The 18288-nt window shown below is 37.9% G+C and overlaps 1 protein-coding gene across 6 annotated transcripts in view; it reads left to right on the top strand.

Annotated features, from left to right (window-relative positions):
• PHTF1 (putative homeodomain transcription factor 1) overlaps positions 1–17848 on the top strand; it is a 49085-nt gene extending 31237 nt beyond the window's left edge. For 4 of the 6 annotated variants that reach the window (XM_032421183.1, XM_032421207.1, XM_032421199.1 and 1 more), the window contains 10 exons: positions 378–551; positions 656–745; positions 1744–1965; positions 5142–5270; positions 5666–5938; positions 6693–6824; positions 7586–7672; positions 10877–11032; positions 12027–12122; positions 12562–13226. In XM_032421183.1, the coding sequence (XP_032277074.1) occupies positions 378–551; positions 656–745; positions 1744–1965; positions 5142–5270; positions 5666–5938; positions 6693–6824; positions 7586–7672; positions 10877–11032; positions 12027–12122; positions 12562–12711 (1509 nt within the window). In that variant the 3' untranslated portion in view covers positions 12712–13226. The other 2 variants (XM_032421192.1, XM_032421222.1) reach the window with 2 other exon arrangements.
• The last annotated feature ends 440 nt before the right edge of the window (positions 17849–18288 follow it).

Below are 18288 nucleotides of genomic sequence, written 5' to 3' on the forward strand. Positions count from 1 at the left end.
CTGTTTACACGTAGTAAGTCGTCTAATTGTGCCCACAGCTCTGTGAGATAGGTGCTTTTATTACCATCACTGTTCAGATGAGGAAATGGAGCCTCAGGCTCGTTACTTGCCTCCGCTCACATCGCTAGTAAGTGGAAGGACCGGGACCCAGATGCAGGCCTGTGCTTCTAACCGCTTCGTAATACGTCAGGGAGCCTGTTAAGTTCCAAGAGAGTTCACTGTTTTTCTTCATTGAGACCCAAGTAATATATAAGCTTGTTCAGTTTTGGTTTACTTTCATCATTTCTTCGTTTATACATGCGTTTTTTGTTTTCACGTGCAGCTTACTAGAGTATTTTGGGCTGTCCCCTGTGAAGAAATTGCTGTTCTCTTTGTAGGAGGCTTTCAGGCGTCTGGGTAATGGGATTTCAGATGATCTGTCTAGTGAGGAGGACGGTGAAGCCCGGACGCAGATGATGATGTTGCGCAGGAGTGTGGAAGGGGCCTCAAGTGACAACGGCTGTGAAGTTAAGAAGAGAAAATCAATACTTACCAGGCACCTAAACACTCAGGTAATTTTTCGTTTGTGAAAGTACCAGCATTAACTCCTAAATCATTGAATAGTAATGAGATATTGGACATGTTTTCCTTTTGTTTGTTGGCTTCATTTTGGCAGGTAAAGAAGACCACTCCCAAGTGGTGTCACATTACACGGGATTCGGATAGTCTGGTCGAATCGGAATTTGAATCAGCGGCCTTCAGTCAGGTAATGTATCCTTTCGACAGGTCCCTGTTCAAGGCCTAGTCCCGAGTGTTATCCATGGCTTTTTTAATTGGTTGTCCTAAAGTAGTGTTTATATTTGCCTGGCCTCCCCTGCCACCAAATGTCTGTCTACCTATCTGGAAGCTTTCATGTGGCTACTCACCCCCAGAAAGCGAAGGAGCTCTGTTTCATTTTGACTCTAATCTTAAAAGCATCCTGGATGAGATGATGCTCAGCAAGAGCTTCCTCAGTCCCTAGAGGATCAAAAGGCTCCCTAATATTTACTTGGAATATGGAGCTCATTCTTAAGCATCATTCCTTTGTAAGTGGCACTAATGCTGATGAAGACAGATTTTTGAGAAAGGATCCCTGAGAGGTGGGAGCAGCAAATATCGTGATGCAGCTCGTGGGCATATTGTCCATTTGGAAGGTTATCATTCAGAGGTGAGCGGGGTAGATGGTGGTAGTGTGATTTTTTTGTTTCGATTGACAAGGCCATCAGGGTTGTGGAAAACCTTGCATATTTATGTTTGTAGTGCAGGAGAGCTGCATCGTACATCCTTTTCTCAGTCTGACTGTCCTTTCCATGTTTGGCCAGGTCCCTGGGATGTGACTAGGTCTGCAGTCACGCTCACGGTATTTAGAGTAGGGGACACTTTGGGTATGTCAGAAGGCTCGGCCACACCTATATCCAGGGTAGATCCTTGGGATATGCTTGCAAAGGTCACTGTCATCCCAGGGAACTTGAGTGGAACCATCTCATGATTTGGCAAAAACTTCTTAGAGGGAGTCCTTAGAGTCCTGCTTGTTAGAGAATCATCAGAATTCAACATTGACATGTTAAAATGTATTATTGTTACATGAAGCCTTGTGGGGGTCCACTTAAAAAAGCTTGCCAGCCATCACCACAGATAACTTGTTTTACTTTTATTTCAGATATATGATTGCTTTTAAAAATGAATGAAAAAAATATAGTTTTGCTGTTCTGTTTTCCTTGAAAGGGCTCTAGGTCGGGCATGAGTGGTGGCTCTCGAAGCCTCAACATGTTGAGAAGAGACTCAGAAAGCACCCGCCATGACTCGGAGACTGAGGATATGCTATGGGACGACCTGCTGCATGGCCCAGAGTGCCGGTCGTCTGTCACCAGTGACAGTGAGGGGGCCCATGTGAATACCCTTCACTCAGGGACCAAACGTGACCCCAAAGAAGATGTTTTTCAGCAGGTCTGTAAAGGTGATGGTAATAATAGCCAATACTCATTGTATTTACAGGCCAGGTACCGTATTATCTCATTTGACCTTACCATAATCGTATACGGTAGATACTATTATTATCTCTAATTTAGAGATGAGGAAATTGAACATAGTCTGTAAGTGAAAATTGGGATTAGAACTCAGGGGGGAGTACTCTGGAGTTGCCCTAACCTAAATTTTTATTCATAATACTTTTTCTCATTATTTTTCTTAGAATGATCCTTAATGTTCATTTTATGTGAGCAGGGTTGTTTGGTCCATCAACCTCATATTTTCTTAGACATCATGGTGTTATATATGAATTACTAAGAAATGGCATTGCTTGGTTCTCTAATAATGTATAAACCAAGTGATGCTTTTAATTTTAGGATTTATATTAACATCACAAAATCAGATAGTCTGGAATTAGAGATTCCTTAGAAGGTATTTGAACCTTCCAACTGATGTAGGAATTCTTACGTGGTAATAAGAGTTACTACTTCCTGGGACTATTGTGATAGATCTAATGAGGTAATATAAATTGCTTAGCACAATGTCTGACAAAGAGTGAGCACCTAATAAGTGTTAGCATTATTATTTGTACCCGATCAGATGATCAGTGGCCTCTGCTTAAATACTTCTAGAGCTGGAGTGATTGTTACTTCATGAGAGAGCTTTTTCCACTGCTGGATAGATTGAATGATTAGAAGTGGTTCTCAAATCAACATTTCAGATGTTTGGTGGCAGTGATCATGATTTCTTCTGTTTTGGTGGTGGTTCTTTAGGCTAAATATTTCCACAGTGATTTATAAATACTGGGTGGTGGATATTCATTTGTTGAATTAGTGAATTTTCTTGACTCTAGGGTACCATTGATTTAGGTTACACATTTTCATGAAAAAAAAACTTGCTTCAGGGCGTGCCTGGGTGGCTCAGTCGTTAAGCGTCTGCCTTCGGCTCAGGTCACGGTCCCAGGGTCCTGGGATCGAGCCCCGCATCGGGCTCCCTGCTCGGCGGGAGGCCTGCTTCTCCCTCTCCCACTCCCCCTGCTTGTGTTCCCTCTCTCACTGTGTCTCTCTCTGTCAAATAAATAAATAAAATCTTTAAAAAAAAAACAAAAACTTGCTTCATTAGATGTATACAATTCTTTTTTTTTTTTAAGATTTTATTTATTTATTTGACAGAGACAGACAGCTAGAGAGGGAACACAAGCAGGAGGAGTGGGAGAGGGGGAAGCAGACCTCCCGCCGAGCAGGGATCCCGATGCGGGGCTCGATCCCAGGACCCCGGGATCATGACCTGAGCCGAAGGCAGACGCTCAACGACTGAGCCAGCCAGGCGCCCTAGATGTATACAATTCTTAAAGACTAACCAGAAACAATATACACTTTTCTCATTAAAGCTTTAAGCCTTTTTTCTTTCAATTTTGCTATCAAAGCTTGAATCTAAATATTCTTTACATTCAGTCTGAGGATTCATCTAAATTACATTAGCCCTCAGTAGTTATGCATAGCATCCTGATGATCTTGACCTTCTTTGCACTTTTGGGATTTTCAGTATAATTTTAAGGCCTATATAAGATAGTATGAAACTCACCATATCAAAAGGAATTCATCATTTCCCAATTCCCCTACCTACCCTGTGTTTCTTTTATTCCCCGTATTTTTGAATGCCATCACTGACCATCTGAGACAGAAACCTTGGAGACCCCACCCTCCCCAGCATGTTTCTAATCGGTCCTCACATCCTCTTGACTTCACTGAATAATATCTGTCTGTCTACTTGTGTCTCCCCTCCTTGGGGCTATCTGGATCATTAACAGCTTCTGTGGGCTCGCTCCCTTCATCTGCTCTTCCATACTGCAGCCGCGATGATGTCATTCCCCTTAAAATCCTTTAACTGCGATTTCCCCCCATTGGGATTATTTGCTTCTGTTTATTTGCTCCGATACAGTCTCATCTCTGATCATTCCTCCCCCTGCTCTCACATGCTCTACTTTACCGCAATTGAACTTCTTTCAGAGCTGTACCGTTCCCCATGTGCCTCTGGCTTATTTGCCTGGAACACACTTTTCTCTGATACTCGTTCCTTTAGTTCACTCCTTTTTCTTTTTCAGACCTTGGCTTGAATGATACTTCCTTAGGAAGCCTTTCTCATTTGCTCCGGAAGCCCTCTTTCCTTCCCTTATCATGCCGTGTAGTAACTTTATTTAATCATGTTTCCATCAGTCTGTAAGCTCCTTGATGACAAGGATAGCGTCTGTCTTGTTCTCCATTGTATCTGTGGCACATGTTACATAGTCAGCACTTCATACATTTTTTTGGCATCATCAGTGAATAAATCAATAAATGATCATCAGCATTATGCTAAGCATTGTAATAGAAAGAGAAGAAATACACCATGTGATCCTTTTTTTTAGAAATTTATATTTTAGTTTGAGGACAAGATGATTATAGGGGAAGTAAGTAGAGGACATTAGAAAAGTAGCATATAATTACATGCTAATTTGGGATAGACTCTAAGGGTCTTTAATTTCAGAGGAAGGCAGAGTAGTGAGGCTTGTGGCGATGAGCTGACTGTATTGGTGAAATGGGACTTGAGTTGGTGCTTGAAGAATAAGAATTTATATGGCAGAAGGAAATGGCACTTTTTTTTTTTTTTTAATCTTGAGCTTTCTAAAGCCTCTGAGTTTTCTATGCTTTTCTGTGTCCTGATGAGGCCAGAGACAGGCTTAACTCCTCAGTCATTCATGTAACATGTAAGGCCTATTAGCAGCTCTCCTACCTAACTTCCTGCCACCTCTGCTATGGTCACATTGCTCTAGAAATACTTTTCTCCTTAACATGCCGCGAGTACACCAAGCTTAGCCTCACTTCCAGACCTTTAGACAGGGAAGCCACCTTGAAGATCCCGGAGTCCCGCTTCCCGTCATCACAGAAGATATTGAGCCTCTCTCCAGGTAAGAAATTGGCTTATTGAAGAAGAAGGGACCAGAGATGAGCATCATGGAGGCAGCCATCGGCACGACGAGCTCTGGGAAGGAGAGAGTAGAATGATGAGGGGCCAGCACTGGTGCACGTGGCCTGAGAACTGAACAACGGGGGGAAAATCCAACGGAGGAAAGAAAGAAGGGTGGATGGAAATAGTTTTATGTTTTTCTTTTTTAGAACCACTTATTCTGGCTTCAGAACTCAAGTCCTGCCTCTGATCGAGTTAGTGCAATCATCTGGGAAGGGAATGAGTGCAAAAAGATGGATATGTCTGTATTGGAAATAAGTGGCATCATCATGAGCAGGGTAAGATTTCATGAGTTTTCAAACTTTTCAGAAAAGCTGTTTTAATGATCAGCTATTTCACGGGATCTATTCAGTGATCAGAACACTGACTCTGCTTTTGAAACACAAATACATATTTTCTTAGTTTTGTAGTTAGAATATTTACTTGGTAGTATATTTTTGGTATCTGTTACAAAGTTCTCTGTGAACATGATCAATTATTCGGGTACACTCTGCAAATATTCCTTATCTCAGTCAAGCCTGATTTTTAATGAAATCAAAGAGTCATAAATCTGTACTTCTTTTAGCTATAAAACAGATTTAGTTTTTAATAATCTAAGTAGTACTTGGTAAACACTGCTTCGTAACTCCGTTTAACTGTGTAATAGTGATGGGCATTTTAAATTAATTCCCAGGTTAATGCATATCAGCAAGGAGTAGGTTATCAGATGCTGGGAAATGTCGTCACCATTGGATTAGCATTTTTTCCTTTTTTACATCGACTTTTCCGTGAGAAGAGCCTTGACCAGCTAAAGTCCATTTCAGCTGAGGAGATCATGACTCTCTTTTGTGGGGCACCACCTGTTACACCTATTATTATTTTGTCTGTGATTAATTTTTTTGAACGATTGTGTCTTACTTGGATTTTTTTTTTCATGATGTGTGTGGCAGAGAGAACATATAAACAGGTCAGTATAGCATTGAGTAAAATTTCTTGCCTCTCCTTTTGCGTATGATATTCCATTGAGTTGACTTTGTTCTCTTGATTTGTTCTCTCTCCAAAAGTTAATGTGAGCAATGAAGGATTGATGAGTGGGCTTTTGGTATTTGTGGGTTAAACACTCGTGATATTGATTATTCACAAATGACGTGTGGTAATCTGGCATTTTGCCGAGCGCATGTGTAGGAGTCCGTGGCTTGGGCAGGGACAGCCTGGCGGACTGCATACATAGCTCCTGTGCCCCAGTGTGCCTTTGTGCTTGCTCACTCGTAACATATGTAGTTATTCCCAACACCAGAATGTTTCTGTGGGAAATGGTCAAGTGAGAAATAGGGTTATTGGATTTTGATTAGAATTAGGATTTGAGGACTTGATATCTTGGTGATATGTGCAAAAAACGTGATTTTGAATGGAAAGTCTAAACCAGAATGCTGTATAAACATTTGTGTTTGTGAAGTTGGGGATTCACAAAGGTCTCCCAAGAATAGTCCTTGAAAATGTCAGGAGTGTACCATATTATGAAGACATAGATTACAATGGGATGTGCTCTGGAAGCAATAGGGTCATGAGCTATTGACTTGATCTAAGTGATCCCTGATTAGAATTTCATCCTTTTATTATTGTGTATATACTGGGAATATTGTTTACAATTATATAAATATATACACAGAGACACACATGTACCTTTTACTTTGTGATTTTTTTTTTTTAACCTCCTCTAGAGATTTTTATTTGCAAAACTCTTCAGCCATATTACCTCTGCCAGGAAAGCTAGGAAATATGAAATACCTCATTTCAGACTTAAAAAAGTGGAGAACATTAAGATATGGTTATCACTGCGTTCCTTTCTAAAGGTGAGTTTCATTTGACTAACCGTAGAGTGTGTGCGAGAATATGCAGGAAACCTGCTCACTGAAATTTGCTGGCAGCAGATACTCAGTGGGCACTGTAGTTAAGTTCTGTGCACTGGACAGATCGTATCAGTGGCCGGCAGACGTACTGGACTCCAAGTTGGAAGTGATCTATTTGCTGAGCTGGTAGAGGTCAGTAAAAAAGAGCTTAGAAAGGGAAAAGACAATTTAAATTCCTAGGGCAGAATCATAAATTGAAAGTTGCATCTTTCCCTGACATTTTGGAAAATATTCCAGCTGAAAATACATCAGTGAATCACTCACACCCTTAATTTGGAACAGCATGAATTTCAGTGCTTAAAGTTAAACATGTCGAAAATGTGTTAAAATCGTATGCCAGAAACTTTTTTTTTTTTAATTAATTTTTTTTATTATGTTATGTTAATCACCATACATTACATCATTAGTTTTTGATGTAATGTTCCACGATCCATTGTTTTCGTATAACACCCAGTGCTCCATGCAGTACGTGCCCTCCTTAATACCCATCACCGGGCTAACCCCTCCCCCCACCCCCCTCCCTTCTAGAGCCCTCAGTTTGTTTCTCAGAGTCCATAGTCTCTCATGATTCGTCTCCATCAGAAACTTCTTATAAACATTTATTTTCACATTAATGTAGTTAGATTCAGAATGTGAATGATGTGAGGGCCATTGCTGTCTCCAACTGTAATCTTAAACATTAACTTCTGTGTCTCACTCCACAGAGACGGGGTCCACAGCGTTCAGTTGATGTGGTTGTATCTTCAGTCTTCTTGCTGACACTTTCAATTGCTTTCATTTGCTGTGCCCAGGTAAGAGTTCATATTTGTTTTAATGAAAAATGGAAATTCTAACATGGTTCACTATCTATTTTAGACGTGTGTGTGTGTGTGACAAAAATTTATTTCTCAAGAGCAAGGCACCAGCATGGTTGTGTTGAAATATCTATTTTTTTAAATGTATCTAAATTTCTTTTGCTATTTTGAATACTTGTTAATTTTCCTTACTTTTGAAATGAGAATAAAGTAATTCTCATTACTCTATGATCACTCTAATTTTAGTTGGCAATTTTTGATTGATAATAAGGCTGTCATGCCACGAAGGTTACAAAATAGTGATTTTTCTAACTCCATCTTTCCTTCCACACATTTGTTAGTTGTCACTCTCTGGTTGACCTTTCCTTTGTTTCTTCTTCCTTTCTTTCCTTTTTCCTTCCTTTCTTCCCTTCTTCCTTCTTTTCTTCCTTTCTTTCTTCCTCCCTCCCTCCTTTCCTTTCCTTCCTTCCTTCCTTTCTTCCTTCCTACCTTCCTTCCTTCCTTCCATTATGGACTCATATATTCTGATTTTTATCCAATAGATTGTAATCGATTACTCTATTTCTTTTAATGCCTATATTGTCTCAGATTTGGCCAGTGGGAGACCCTTGAAGCTCCCTCCTGTATACTTTCAGTAGGTCCCTGTATCTTTTTTTACCAGGTGGACCTTTGTGCTTTCTTCACTATAAGAAGTTACAGGCTTATTCTTGTATTTTTCCATTTATTGAGTTTTAACTTAATTCTACTGTGGTTAGAGAATATATTCTGAATGTTTTCACTCCTTTGAAATTTGTAGAGGCTTGCTTTATTATCTGGCATATGGTCCGTTTCATTAAATCCCCATCAGCGCTTTAAACGAACTTGTATTCTGTTGTTTGGGTGAGCAACATTCTCTCTACGTAAATTAGTTCAAGTTTATTTGTTGCGTTGCCTGCATCTCCTACATCCTCACTCGTGTTTTTGGTCTGCTTATTCTCAGCCATTGGCAGAGGTGTGTTCAATTCCACTATGATGGTGAATTTCTCTTTTTTTCCCTTTATTTCTGTCAATTTTCACTTCATATATCTTGAAGCTGACTTTTATGACCTTCATAGTTATTCTTTTTCTCAACCCAGGACCACATGGTGCATTTAGTTATCCTGTCTCTTTAGTCTTCTTTAACCTAGAAAAGTGTCAGGCTGTCTTTATCTTTCATGATCTTATGAAATGTCTCTGAATCTAATGTTTCTTAACTTAAAGTCTACTCTATTTGATATTAACCACACTAGCTGTCTTTTGATTAGTTTTTGCATGTTACCTTTGTCCACCCTTTCATTTATTTTGTCTTCATTTTTGAGTCATGTTTCCTGTAATCAACATATCCTTTTTTTTTTTTTTTTTTTTTTGGTTGCTTGTTCCTTAATCTAGCTTCACAGTCTTAGTGTTTTGGATTGTCTGGCTCATTTACATTTAATGTAATTACCATAAATACAAATACTACTTAGTTCTTATTTGGTCTACCTGTTAATTTTCCTTCTTCTCTCCTTTCTTGACATCTTTTATTAATCTAATATTTTATAGTATTCCATTTAATCCTCTCTGTTAACTTGTTATATGTTCTTTTACTACTACTGACCTCAGAGATTACAACATACATCCTTAGCTTATTATAGTCCAATAAATTATTAATTTCTGCTCCCTTGGTAATGCTAGAACCTTAGAACACTTTATCTCATTTACCCATTCACCCATTATTAGTGTCTTTCACTTAAATTTTACATATATTTTAAACCCACAAGATTATTATTTTTTGTAGTCAGTTATTCATTTATATTTACCTACGTATTTACCCTTTTCATTAGTTCTTGCATTTCTGTTTTTCTCTGGGATTATTTTCCTCCTGTTTGAATAATCTGCTTGGTGTTGAATTCTGTTTTTGTTTGTTTGAAAATGTCTTTTATCACTTTCATGTTTAAAGGATGCTTTTGCTGAGTATACATTTCTAGGTTGCCAGTTACTTTCAGTACTGTTAGGATTCTGTTTTCTTCTGATTTCCATGTTTTATCTTGAGAAGTCAGCTGTTTGTCTTATTGCTGCTCTTTTAAAATGTCCTTTTGTCCTTTTAAATGTCCTTTAAAATGTCCTAATGTCCTTTTTCTCTGGCTGGTTTTAAGAGTTTTTCTTTGTGTTTGGTTTTATAGCCATTTGGCTGTGGTTTGTGTGTTATCTATTGCTACACAACAAACCACCCTGCTGAAGAGGTGGACCTAGGTTGCAACTAGCTGCTACTTTCATCCCCCAGTTATACCTGATTGGCAGGGGTGAACACTTGACCCAGGCTAAGCTAAATGTATCCCTCTTTTGGGACTTAGAACTGAAAAGCTGAGATAACAGTGGTGGACTTTGGAGAAGAAAGGTCTGGGGGTCAGTGGGGCCAGTAGGGTGCTATCATAAACCAAAGCTGGAGCAAGTCAAAGTTGGGGGAGCAGTAACCAAGGGTCTTGCAAGGCAACAGAATTAGCTAAGAGGAGCGGTGATGAGAGCCCAAATGGCCCTCGAGGAAGAGAGATGGAGAAGGGAGCTGCTCTGGGACTTACTGGTTTTCTGAAGGCCAGCATTTGGTTTCAGTTAGGGTTCTCTGTATACTTTTTCAGTCAGTTCCATTTTACCTTGGGCTTTACTTGAGTAAATTTTGAAAAAACCAAAGACTTTTACCAGAAAACTTGACACATAATAGGCATTTGATAACTGGTAACTGCTGCTGCTGTTATTTGTTGTTGTTACTACCCCTCAAATGGAGTAAAGAACCCGATCCTCAGGATTTTCTAGTCATACCAGCAGGATGGGCCACATGTTTTAGGAAGCTCTACTAGTCATATAAATGCAAACTTAATACTTTGAAAAATGGTCACCACATAATCATGAGTAGGCACACTAGTGGTTAAAAGGCTGGAAATGTCTTTGTCTTATTTTACTTGTTGTACGTTTTCCTTCTTTGTTACTTCCAGACTTTTGCTGTCTTTCATGCAAAGGGAAAAACCAGAGAACTTAAAGAAATATTGATTAGTTAAATAGAGAATGCTTTATATGAGTACTAAAACTCTCCTGCTTTGAGTATAAAATATTGGTAACTTATAAATCTTTTTAAATTGCTAGAGTAAAGGAGTAACTAGAGATTTTGAGACAAATGAAAAACTTAACTTTTTTTGGTCCTTTGTATAGGTTCTCCAAGGGCATAAAACTTTCCTGAATGATGCTTATAATTGGGAATTTTTGATCTGGGAAACAGCTTTACTACTTTTCTTACTGCGTCTGGCTTCACTGGGGTCTGAAACCAATAAGAAATACAGCAATGTTTCAATATTACTTACTGAGCAGGTATTGATTGGTCCTTGTCAGTTTGGTTCTGTGGTTAGAGATGGCATGATAAGATCTGTGCAGAAGATTCAGGGTTGAGTCTAGGTTTAGCACTTTCTAGCTGTATGAACTTACAAGTCACTCCAATATATGCTACTATGTAAGTGTTTCCTCTTTATAACATGAGGGTAATAATCTTCCCCACCTGTTCCCAGGATTGTAAGAATTAAGATCTTATGGACTGAAAGTATTTTGTATATTATAAAGGTATCTTTATTGGTGGTAATGGAGCATGTTTTTAATCTCATATTTCACATCAAGTATTAGATCTTTATAGTACTTGTCATTTAAGCATGTTTAATAAGCTTCTTGAATTTCTTCTATATCAGCCATAGAATACATTCAGTGTTTGGAAAATGCTTGCTCTTTAGTATGTGACTGGATTTTAAGACTGGGAAATGTTTCTTATAAATAGAGAGTAGTATAAAGGGGTTTTGTTTGTTTTTGATTTCATGTTTATCCATAAGTTGTAAATAAAAACATTTTGGTATCATTAGATTTTCTTTTTTTGCCTTAGAATTATAGTGGAGAATATTTCCTAGCAGAGAAAAAATAAGGAAATATAGCAAGTGAAAATCAGCAGCTATCTTCTTACATCCCATTAGTGTTTCCGAGGATGTTAGATTATGTGGGGGACACCAAAAGGAGGAAGACAGAGCTTTTGAACTGAAGGGATGCACATGTTAATTGTTATCATTAGTATTACACTTTCATTGTTTTGATATTTAAGTTACTTTTTTTTTTTTTTTTAAATCCACTAAGTGGCTTTTCTTTGCCAGATGTGACTGAGTGGGCCGGGGGGTAGGGGATGTGACATACGTGTTCTGTAGAAATAACTGCAGGAATTTCAAAATTTATTTTATTTGAAAACATTACTCTCGAATCTGCCAGACTTTATGCAGTATGTACCTATCTTTTTCTGGACATTTACCTAAATCTCTCCTTTTCCCCTTAGATTAATTTATATCTTAAGATGGAGAAAAAGCCGAATAAGAAAGAACAGCTTACTCTAGTAAATAATGTATTAAAGCTGTCCACCAAGTTATTGAAAGTAAGTAACACCCTGTGATACACTTTTACTAGCACTTAAATCAATGCTTTACTTATTGGAGTAGACCCTAGCAACAGATAGATGGCGGGCTGTGTACATTCAGAATGCCAACTTGATAGTTTGGGGTTAATGACTATATAGAAAAAAATTTCTCATCTCGTTACCCAGGTTCTGGTTATTGCTGACGTCTGTCACATTTTTCAAATTAAGATTTTTAAAAAATCACAAATAACATACCGTGCAAACCCACCTTTAAACACTTAGCTAGTGGAAAAGTAGATGAGAGTCCATTACAGGTTTTTTGAAAGCAGCTATTGAACATGAAGGAAAGATGGCCTGACGCAGTCATCCTCACCCAAGACCTAAAAAACAGCCCGGAAATCACTGGGGGCCATCGAGAGGTCATGGATCTCATCTCTGTTCTTTCCTGCTTTTGTAGGAGCTGGACACACCATTTAGACTCTATGGACTGACAATGAATCCCTTAATCTACAATATCACACGAGTCGTTATCCTTTCTGCTGTCTCAGGTGTTATAAGTGATCTTCTAGGATTTAATATAAGAGTAAGTGGGACCAGTACTCTGTAGCATCTGCCTTAGTCTTAAAAATTACCAAATATTATAATCCTTGCTCTTCACCCTGTGTGTGTGTGTGTGTGTGTGTGTGTGAGAGAGAGAGAGAGAGAGAGAGAGAGAGAGATTGGGAGACTGGAGAGTGGCATGGAAAGATCTCTTGAGGTAAAATAGACATTTTGATGGTGGTGCACAGGCTTCTGAGCTTAGGTTTTCTCATTTGACACAAGTAGAATAGACTGTGCTCTTGAATGGAACACAAAATCAAGTTTGAATCTCATGTCAGTCTAGTAGCATGGGCTGGGGAATGGTCATCCTCTCATCTAGGGAAATGCACAGAGGTAGAATGAATGAAAACCCAAGACCCATGAACTGCAGTATGTCATTTCTGACCCTGGGAATTGTTCATGTTTCTTCTCCATGGTGTTCTGTGGTTGCTATTGTTCTTCCCATGTAAAGGGTTCTCGGTTCATAGTCATGTAAGTGCCCTGGAAACCCCAACTGTTGGTCTTAAAACTAACTTATTTTGGTGATTTTCTTTTCTTAGCTGTGGAAAATTAAGTCATAAGCTGAGCCATGTGCCTGGACTCTCCCCTTGCTGGCATCAGTACTGACCCATTAAGGAAGGAGAGGACTTGCAGAAACCATGAGACACCCACCTGCTTGTTCACACACAGAGGTGCCCTCAGCTCTGCCTAATCTTATGAATGGTGTTTTCAGAGGAACAGATCTTTTTCCAGCGGGGCATGCATGCCAAAAATTGTATTTTCATGGTTTTCAAATAATATGAATAGTCAGGAGACTAAAGATCATGCGTTGTGGTAACATAAGGACAACTTTCTAAGTTAGGAAAGTTGATTTGGGGCACTTTAGTGCTGTGACAGTTATATTTACTGCAGATAGTCTTTTGGGTTACTATGGTAGATGCCTGACGCATGAAGAAAATATCCTCTCTTGGAAATGGCAAATTCAGTACTTTTCTATTAAGTCTAAACAATTGGAGATTTCTTTTCTCTAGTAAAGAGATACCAATTTAAACTATTTTAGGTTGAACCCAAATAAAAGAATTTTCTTGGAGAATTTCAGTTTCTAGGCTTTTTTGTTGTTGTTGCAAAAAAAAAAAAATAACCTTTTAACCTGTGAATTTCAGTTAATGGTGGAGAAAATTTTAATTCGTTTACAGTTTTGAAGTTAATCCTAAGAACTGCATAGTTGTTGGGGGAAGAGACATGCATATAATGTGCCATGTAATTCACGTACTCGTTCATGTCCATCATACAACACGGTTTCCACATAAATCATCTGAGCCTGTTGCCTATCACAGCGCTAAGTGAAGCATGGATAGTTTGTCTGTTGTACGACTCAAGGTACCCGATCCCCGGTTCAATTTCAGGTCCTTAGTGTCTGTACTCAGCCAAGGTATGCCTTTGATGATTTGGATTCTCTCATCAGCATTCCCTGTTACACACACATGCATATACATATGTTAATGAAAACTCTCGTAGCCTACATACAATTCTTGCTCTTAAACTGTCTGCTTCGAAGAATCTCTTGAGGCAAATTGAAAGCCTGAACATTTGAATGATAAGATTTTATGAATTTTTATTTTATCTTATTGTTTTATTGAAATAGAATTAACCTGCAGTGTTATATTATTTCCAGGGATACAATATAATGTTTCAACAATTCTATACTTTAGTCAGTGCTCATCACATGATAAGCGTACTTTCATTTTGTGAATTTTTAGAAGGAAATGATTTAGAAACCTAGGTATTACATGTAAAGTATGTACCCACACAAAATCAGTGTATCAATTATACATATCCTAATGTGCAGGAAGATTTTTGAAGTTTAAAGATGAACTTCTCAAGAGTCCAGGGATTGAGATCAGACCTATCTGGGTTCATATCCTTGGCTCTGCAACTTACTAGCTTCATAATCTAAGGCAAATTACTTAAACTCTGTGCATCTTAATTTCTTCATCTGTTAATTGGGAATAACTACTACCTAATAGAGTTTTTGTTGTTTTTTATTATTATTATTTATTTTATTAGGTTATGTTAATCACCATACATTACGTCATTAGTTTTTGATGTAGTGTTCCATGGAACACTACCTAATAGAGTTTTTAAGGTTGAATGAAATTATCATGTAAGATACTTAATGCAACATATAGTATGTAGCACTTTGTAAATCCATGACAAACGTTTGTTGTTACTATTTAAGGCCTTTAGAAATTCTTTCACCAATAGATTCCTATCTGTGAAGATAGAAACATAGGAAGCAAGGTTTCTGAACTAGGAGGGATTACCAAAAATTTGCAGCCATTTTAAATGCTGCATGAGAGTTATAATTTCTTTTAAAGGTACAGCCCCATTATAGTGATTTTGCCTGTAGAAGCAGCTGTTCTGTAAAGGCACTTCAGTAGCTCATCAGATGACTCCTAGAAATCATGCTTTTACTATTTTCCATAAGGAACAATAGCAACTGTGTCAATTCAAGATTGAGCTCAGTGCAAATTTCAGATGAACAAAGCTCATGCCTGTATCTTTTCTCCTACAAAAAAGTGCTGTTTGGTTTTTATTTGCAACTTTTACACAGTGAATTGTTTAGTTTAAATGCAGTATTTAGAATAGTTTACTCTGATGGGTTGTTTCAGTTACAGTTTAGATAGTGTATAATTGGTTTAAATTATTTTTTCAGGTGGATAAAATTATATATAAGTATAGTTGCTCATGTTGGAAACAGGAATCATTCTTGATTCCTTCCTCTTCCTCAAACCTCACGTCCAGGCACCAAATCTTTGAGTAACTGTCTTCTAGATATTTTTCTAATCAATGCACTGTTCTCCATACCCACTTTTATGACCCCAGTTGATGTCAACATTCTTTGTTTTTGTGAACAAGTTTATGCTTCCTTTGCTCTTATCCCCCAATGGGGGATATGGCCCCTTGTCCCCCAAGCCCAATCTATTCTTCTCAGAAAGTTAATGTGTCTTTCCTAAAATGCAGCTCATCATTTAGAATCTACTAGTGGCTTACAGTTACTTTGAAGATAAAAATCCAAAATCCTTTTAGCAATGTGTACAAGGCTACCTTGTTGAGAAAGATTTTTGAATCTATATTTGAAAGGTATTTTTGTTGGGTCTAAAACTCTAGTTTTAAAGGTGTTGTTGCTCTACTATCTCCTGGATTGTGTTGTTTCTGGTAAGAAGTCTGCTGTCATTCTTACCTTTTTAAATCTCTGCTGCTTTTAATTTAAGGTTTTTATCATCAAATTTGTGCAGTTTAATTATAATGTGCATTGGTGTAGTGTTCTTCATGATTTTTGTGCTTGGGGTTTGTTGCACTTATTGGACTTGTGGATTTATATAGTTTAATTTTGGCTGTTAAAATTTTTTAGGAAAAAATTTCCTAAAATAAGTTTTCTCTACCCCACTCTCTCCTACCTCCTTCTGGGACTCCAATTTACATGTACGTTAGTCTGCTTGAAGTTGTCCCACACCTTACTGATGTTTTGTACATTTCCCATCTTCTTTCTCTGTCTTTAATTTTGGATAGTTTCTGTTGCCATGCCTTCAAAGTTCACCAACTTCTTCTTCTGCACTAATTTGATGTTAATCTTACCTATTGTATTTTTGTTGGTGGAAATTCGATTTTTTAAAATCTTTCATGTCTCTCTTTAATATGCCATTTCTTTTCTCTATCTTGTTTAACATAATATATTTATAATAGAAATAGTAAATAAGGACATTAAAAGAGTTATCATCTGTGTCATTTGGGGTTTGTTTTTAATGATTGATTTTTCTTATTTTGGGTAATATTTTCCTGCTACTCTGCATGCCTGGTAATTTTTAAATTGGATGTGAATTTTATACTATTGGGTGTTGGGTTTTTGTGTACATGTGTGTATTCTTTTAAATCTTCTTGAGCTTTGTTTTGGAATACAGTTAAGTTACTTGGAAACAGTTTGATCACTTCAAGGCTTGCTTTGAAGCTTTGTTGGGTGGGCCAGAGCACCATTTAGTCAGGGCTACTTTTCTCCCCTATTGAAGCAGTATCCTCCTGAGTAGTCAACCCAATGTCTTGTTTATTATATGAGGTTTTTCCAATTTGACTGTGGGAACACAAACTAGTCCCAGCTCAGAATGTCTCTGCTTGCTTGTTTTTGGTAGTCCTTTCCTTGTTGTTTGATTTTCCCAACAACAAGTATTGCGCTGATCAGTACTTACCTAAAAACTTGAAAGGAACCCTCTGCCCATTTTTTTGGAACTGTCCTCTCTATGCAGCTGTCCTCTCTCTGGTACTGTCTTTTGCAAATTCCAGCTGTCTTGGCCTTTCCAAATTCTTAACTCTGTCTTCTCAACACAGCAAGACTGCTTGGTTTGGTTTGGGTTCCCCCTTCCTGTACCACAGCCTAGAAATGGCCTGTAAGCAGTAATCTGGGGCAGTCATGGGGCTCAACTCATCTAATTCCTTTCTTACTGTCTATTGTCCAACATTTAAAACCCATTTTTTCATATGTTTTTCCTTTTTTTTTTTTTTTTCAGTTGTTTAAGGTGGGAGAGTAAATGTCTTTCCCACCTTAATAAATGGAACAGTTTACTCAGTTGCTTAGGGTTTCTTCTTGGGGCTCCTCTCTTCTCCTCCATATCTAATCCACCAGCAAATTGTGTCAGTCCTACATTTCCACTGCTACTAGGTTAAGCCTCCTTCACTTTCACCTGAATTAACATGCTGAGCCTTTCCATTCTTGCTTCCTGCAGTTGGTTCTCCACAGCCACATGAATGAGCTTAAAAATATGGAAACTATACTTAGATCATTGCTTCTAAAGCCCTTCCTGGTTTTCCCTGTGGTGACTTCCAAGGTCCTTCATTATCAGGCTTGCCTCCTTTTCCAGCTTCATTCCTCAATACCATACAACCATACTGGCCTCCCTCTATTCCTCCATTACACCAGGTTCTTTCTCATATCAGATTTGTGCCCACAATACATTTTCTTATGTTCTCCTCTGAACAGCTGCTCAGTTGTCTGTTCCTCTGATGACCCTAAAGTAGCTCCCTGTCTTTCCTTGTTATCAGTTACATGGCCCTATTCATTTCCTTCAGGGCACTTATCATAATCTGATCATCTTGTCTTTTTTATTTTTACTCCAGGCAAGTCCTTTATTTTTTTTAAAAATTATTTGCTTTTAATTAAAGTTTGGTTGATATACAATATTATATTAATTTCAGGTGTATAATATAGTGATTCGACATTTATATACATTATAAAATGCTCACCACAGTAAGTATAGTTACCATCTGTCACCATACAAAGTTATTACAATATTATTGACTACATTCCTCATGCTGTACTTATACCCCATTTTATTTACAATAAAATAAAAGCTTATTTATTTTATAACTGGAAGTTTGTACCTCTTAATCCCCTTCGCCTATTTCACTCATCTTCTTATTCCCCTCCCTTCTGGCAGCCACCACTTTGTTCTCTGTATTTATAAGTCTGTTTCTGTTTTGTCTTTCAGATTCCACATATAAGTGAAATCATATGGTATTTGTGTTTCTCTGTCTTATTTCACCTTGCATAACA

Source organism: Phoca vitulina, unplaced genomic scaffold, assembly GCF_004348235.1.
Source record: "Phoca vitulina isolate PV1807 unplaced genomic scaffold, GSC_HSeal_1.0 scaffold2, whole genome shotgun sequence".
In the NCBI taxonomy this organism is placed as follows: Eukaryota; Metazoa; Chordata; class Mammalia; order Carnivora; family Phocidae; genus Phoca; species Phoca vitulina.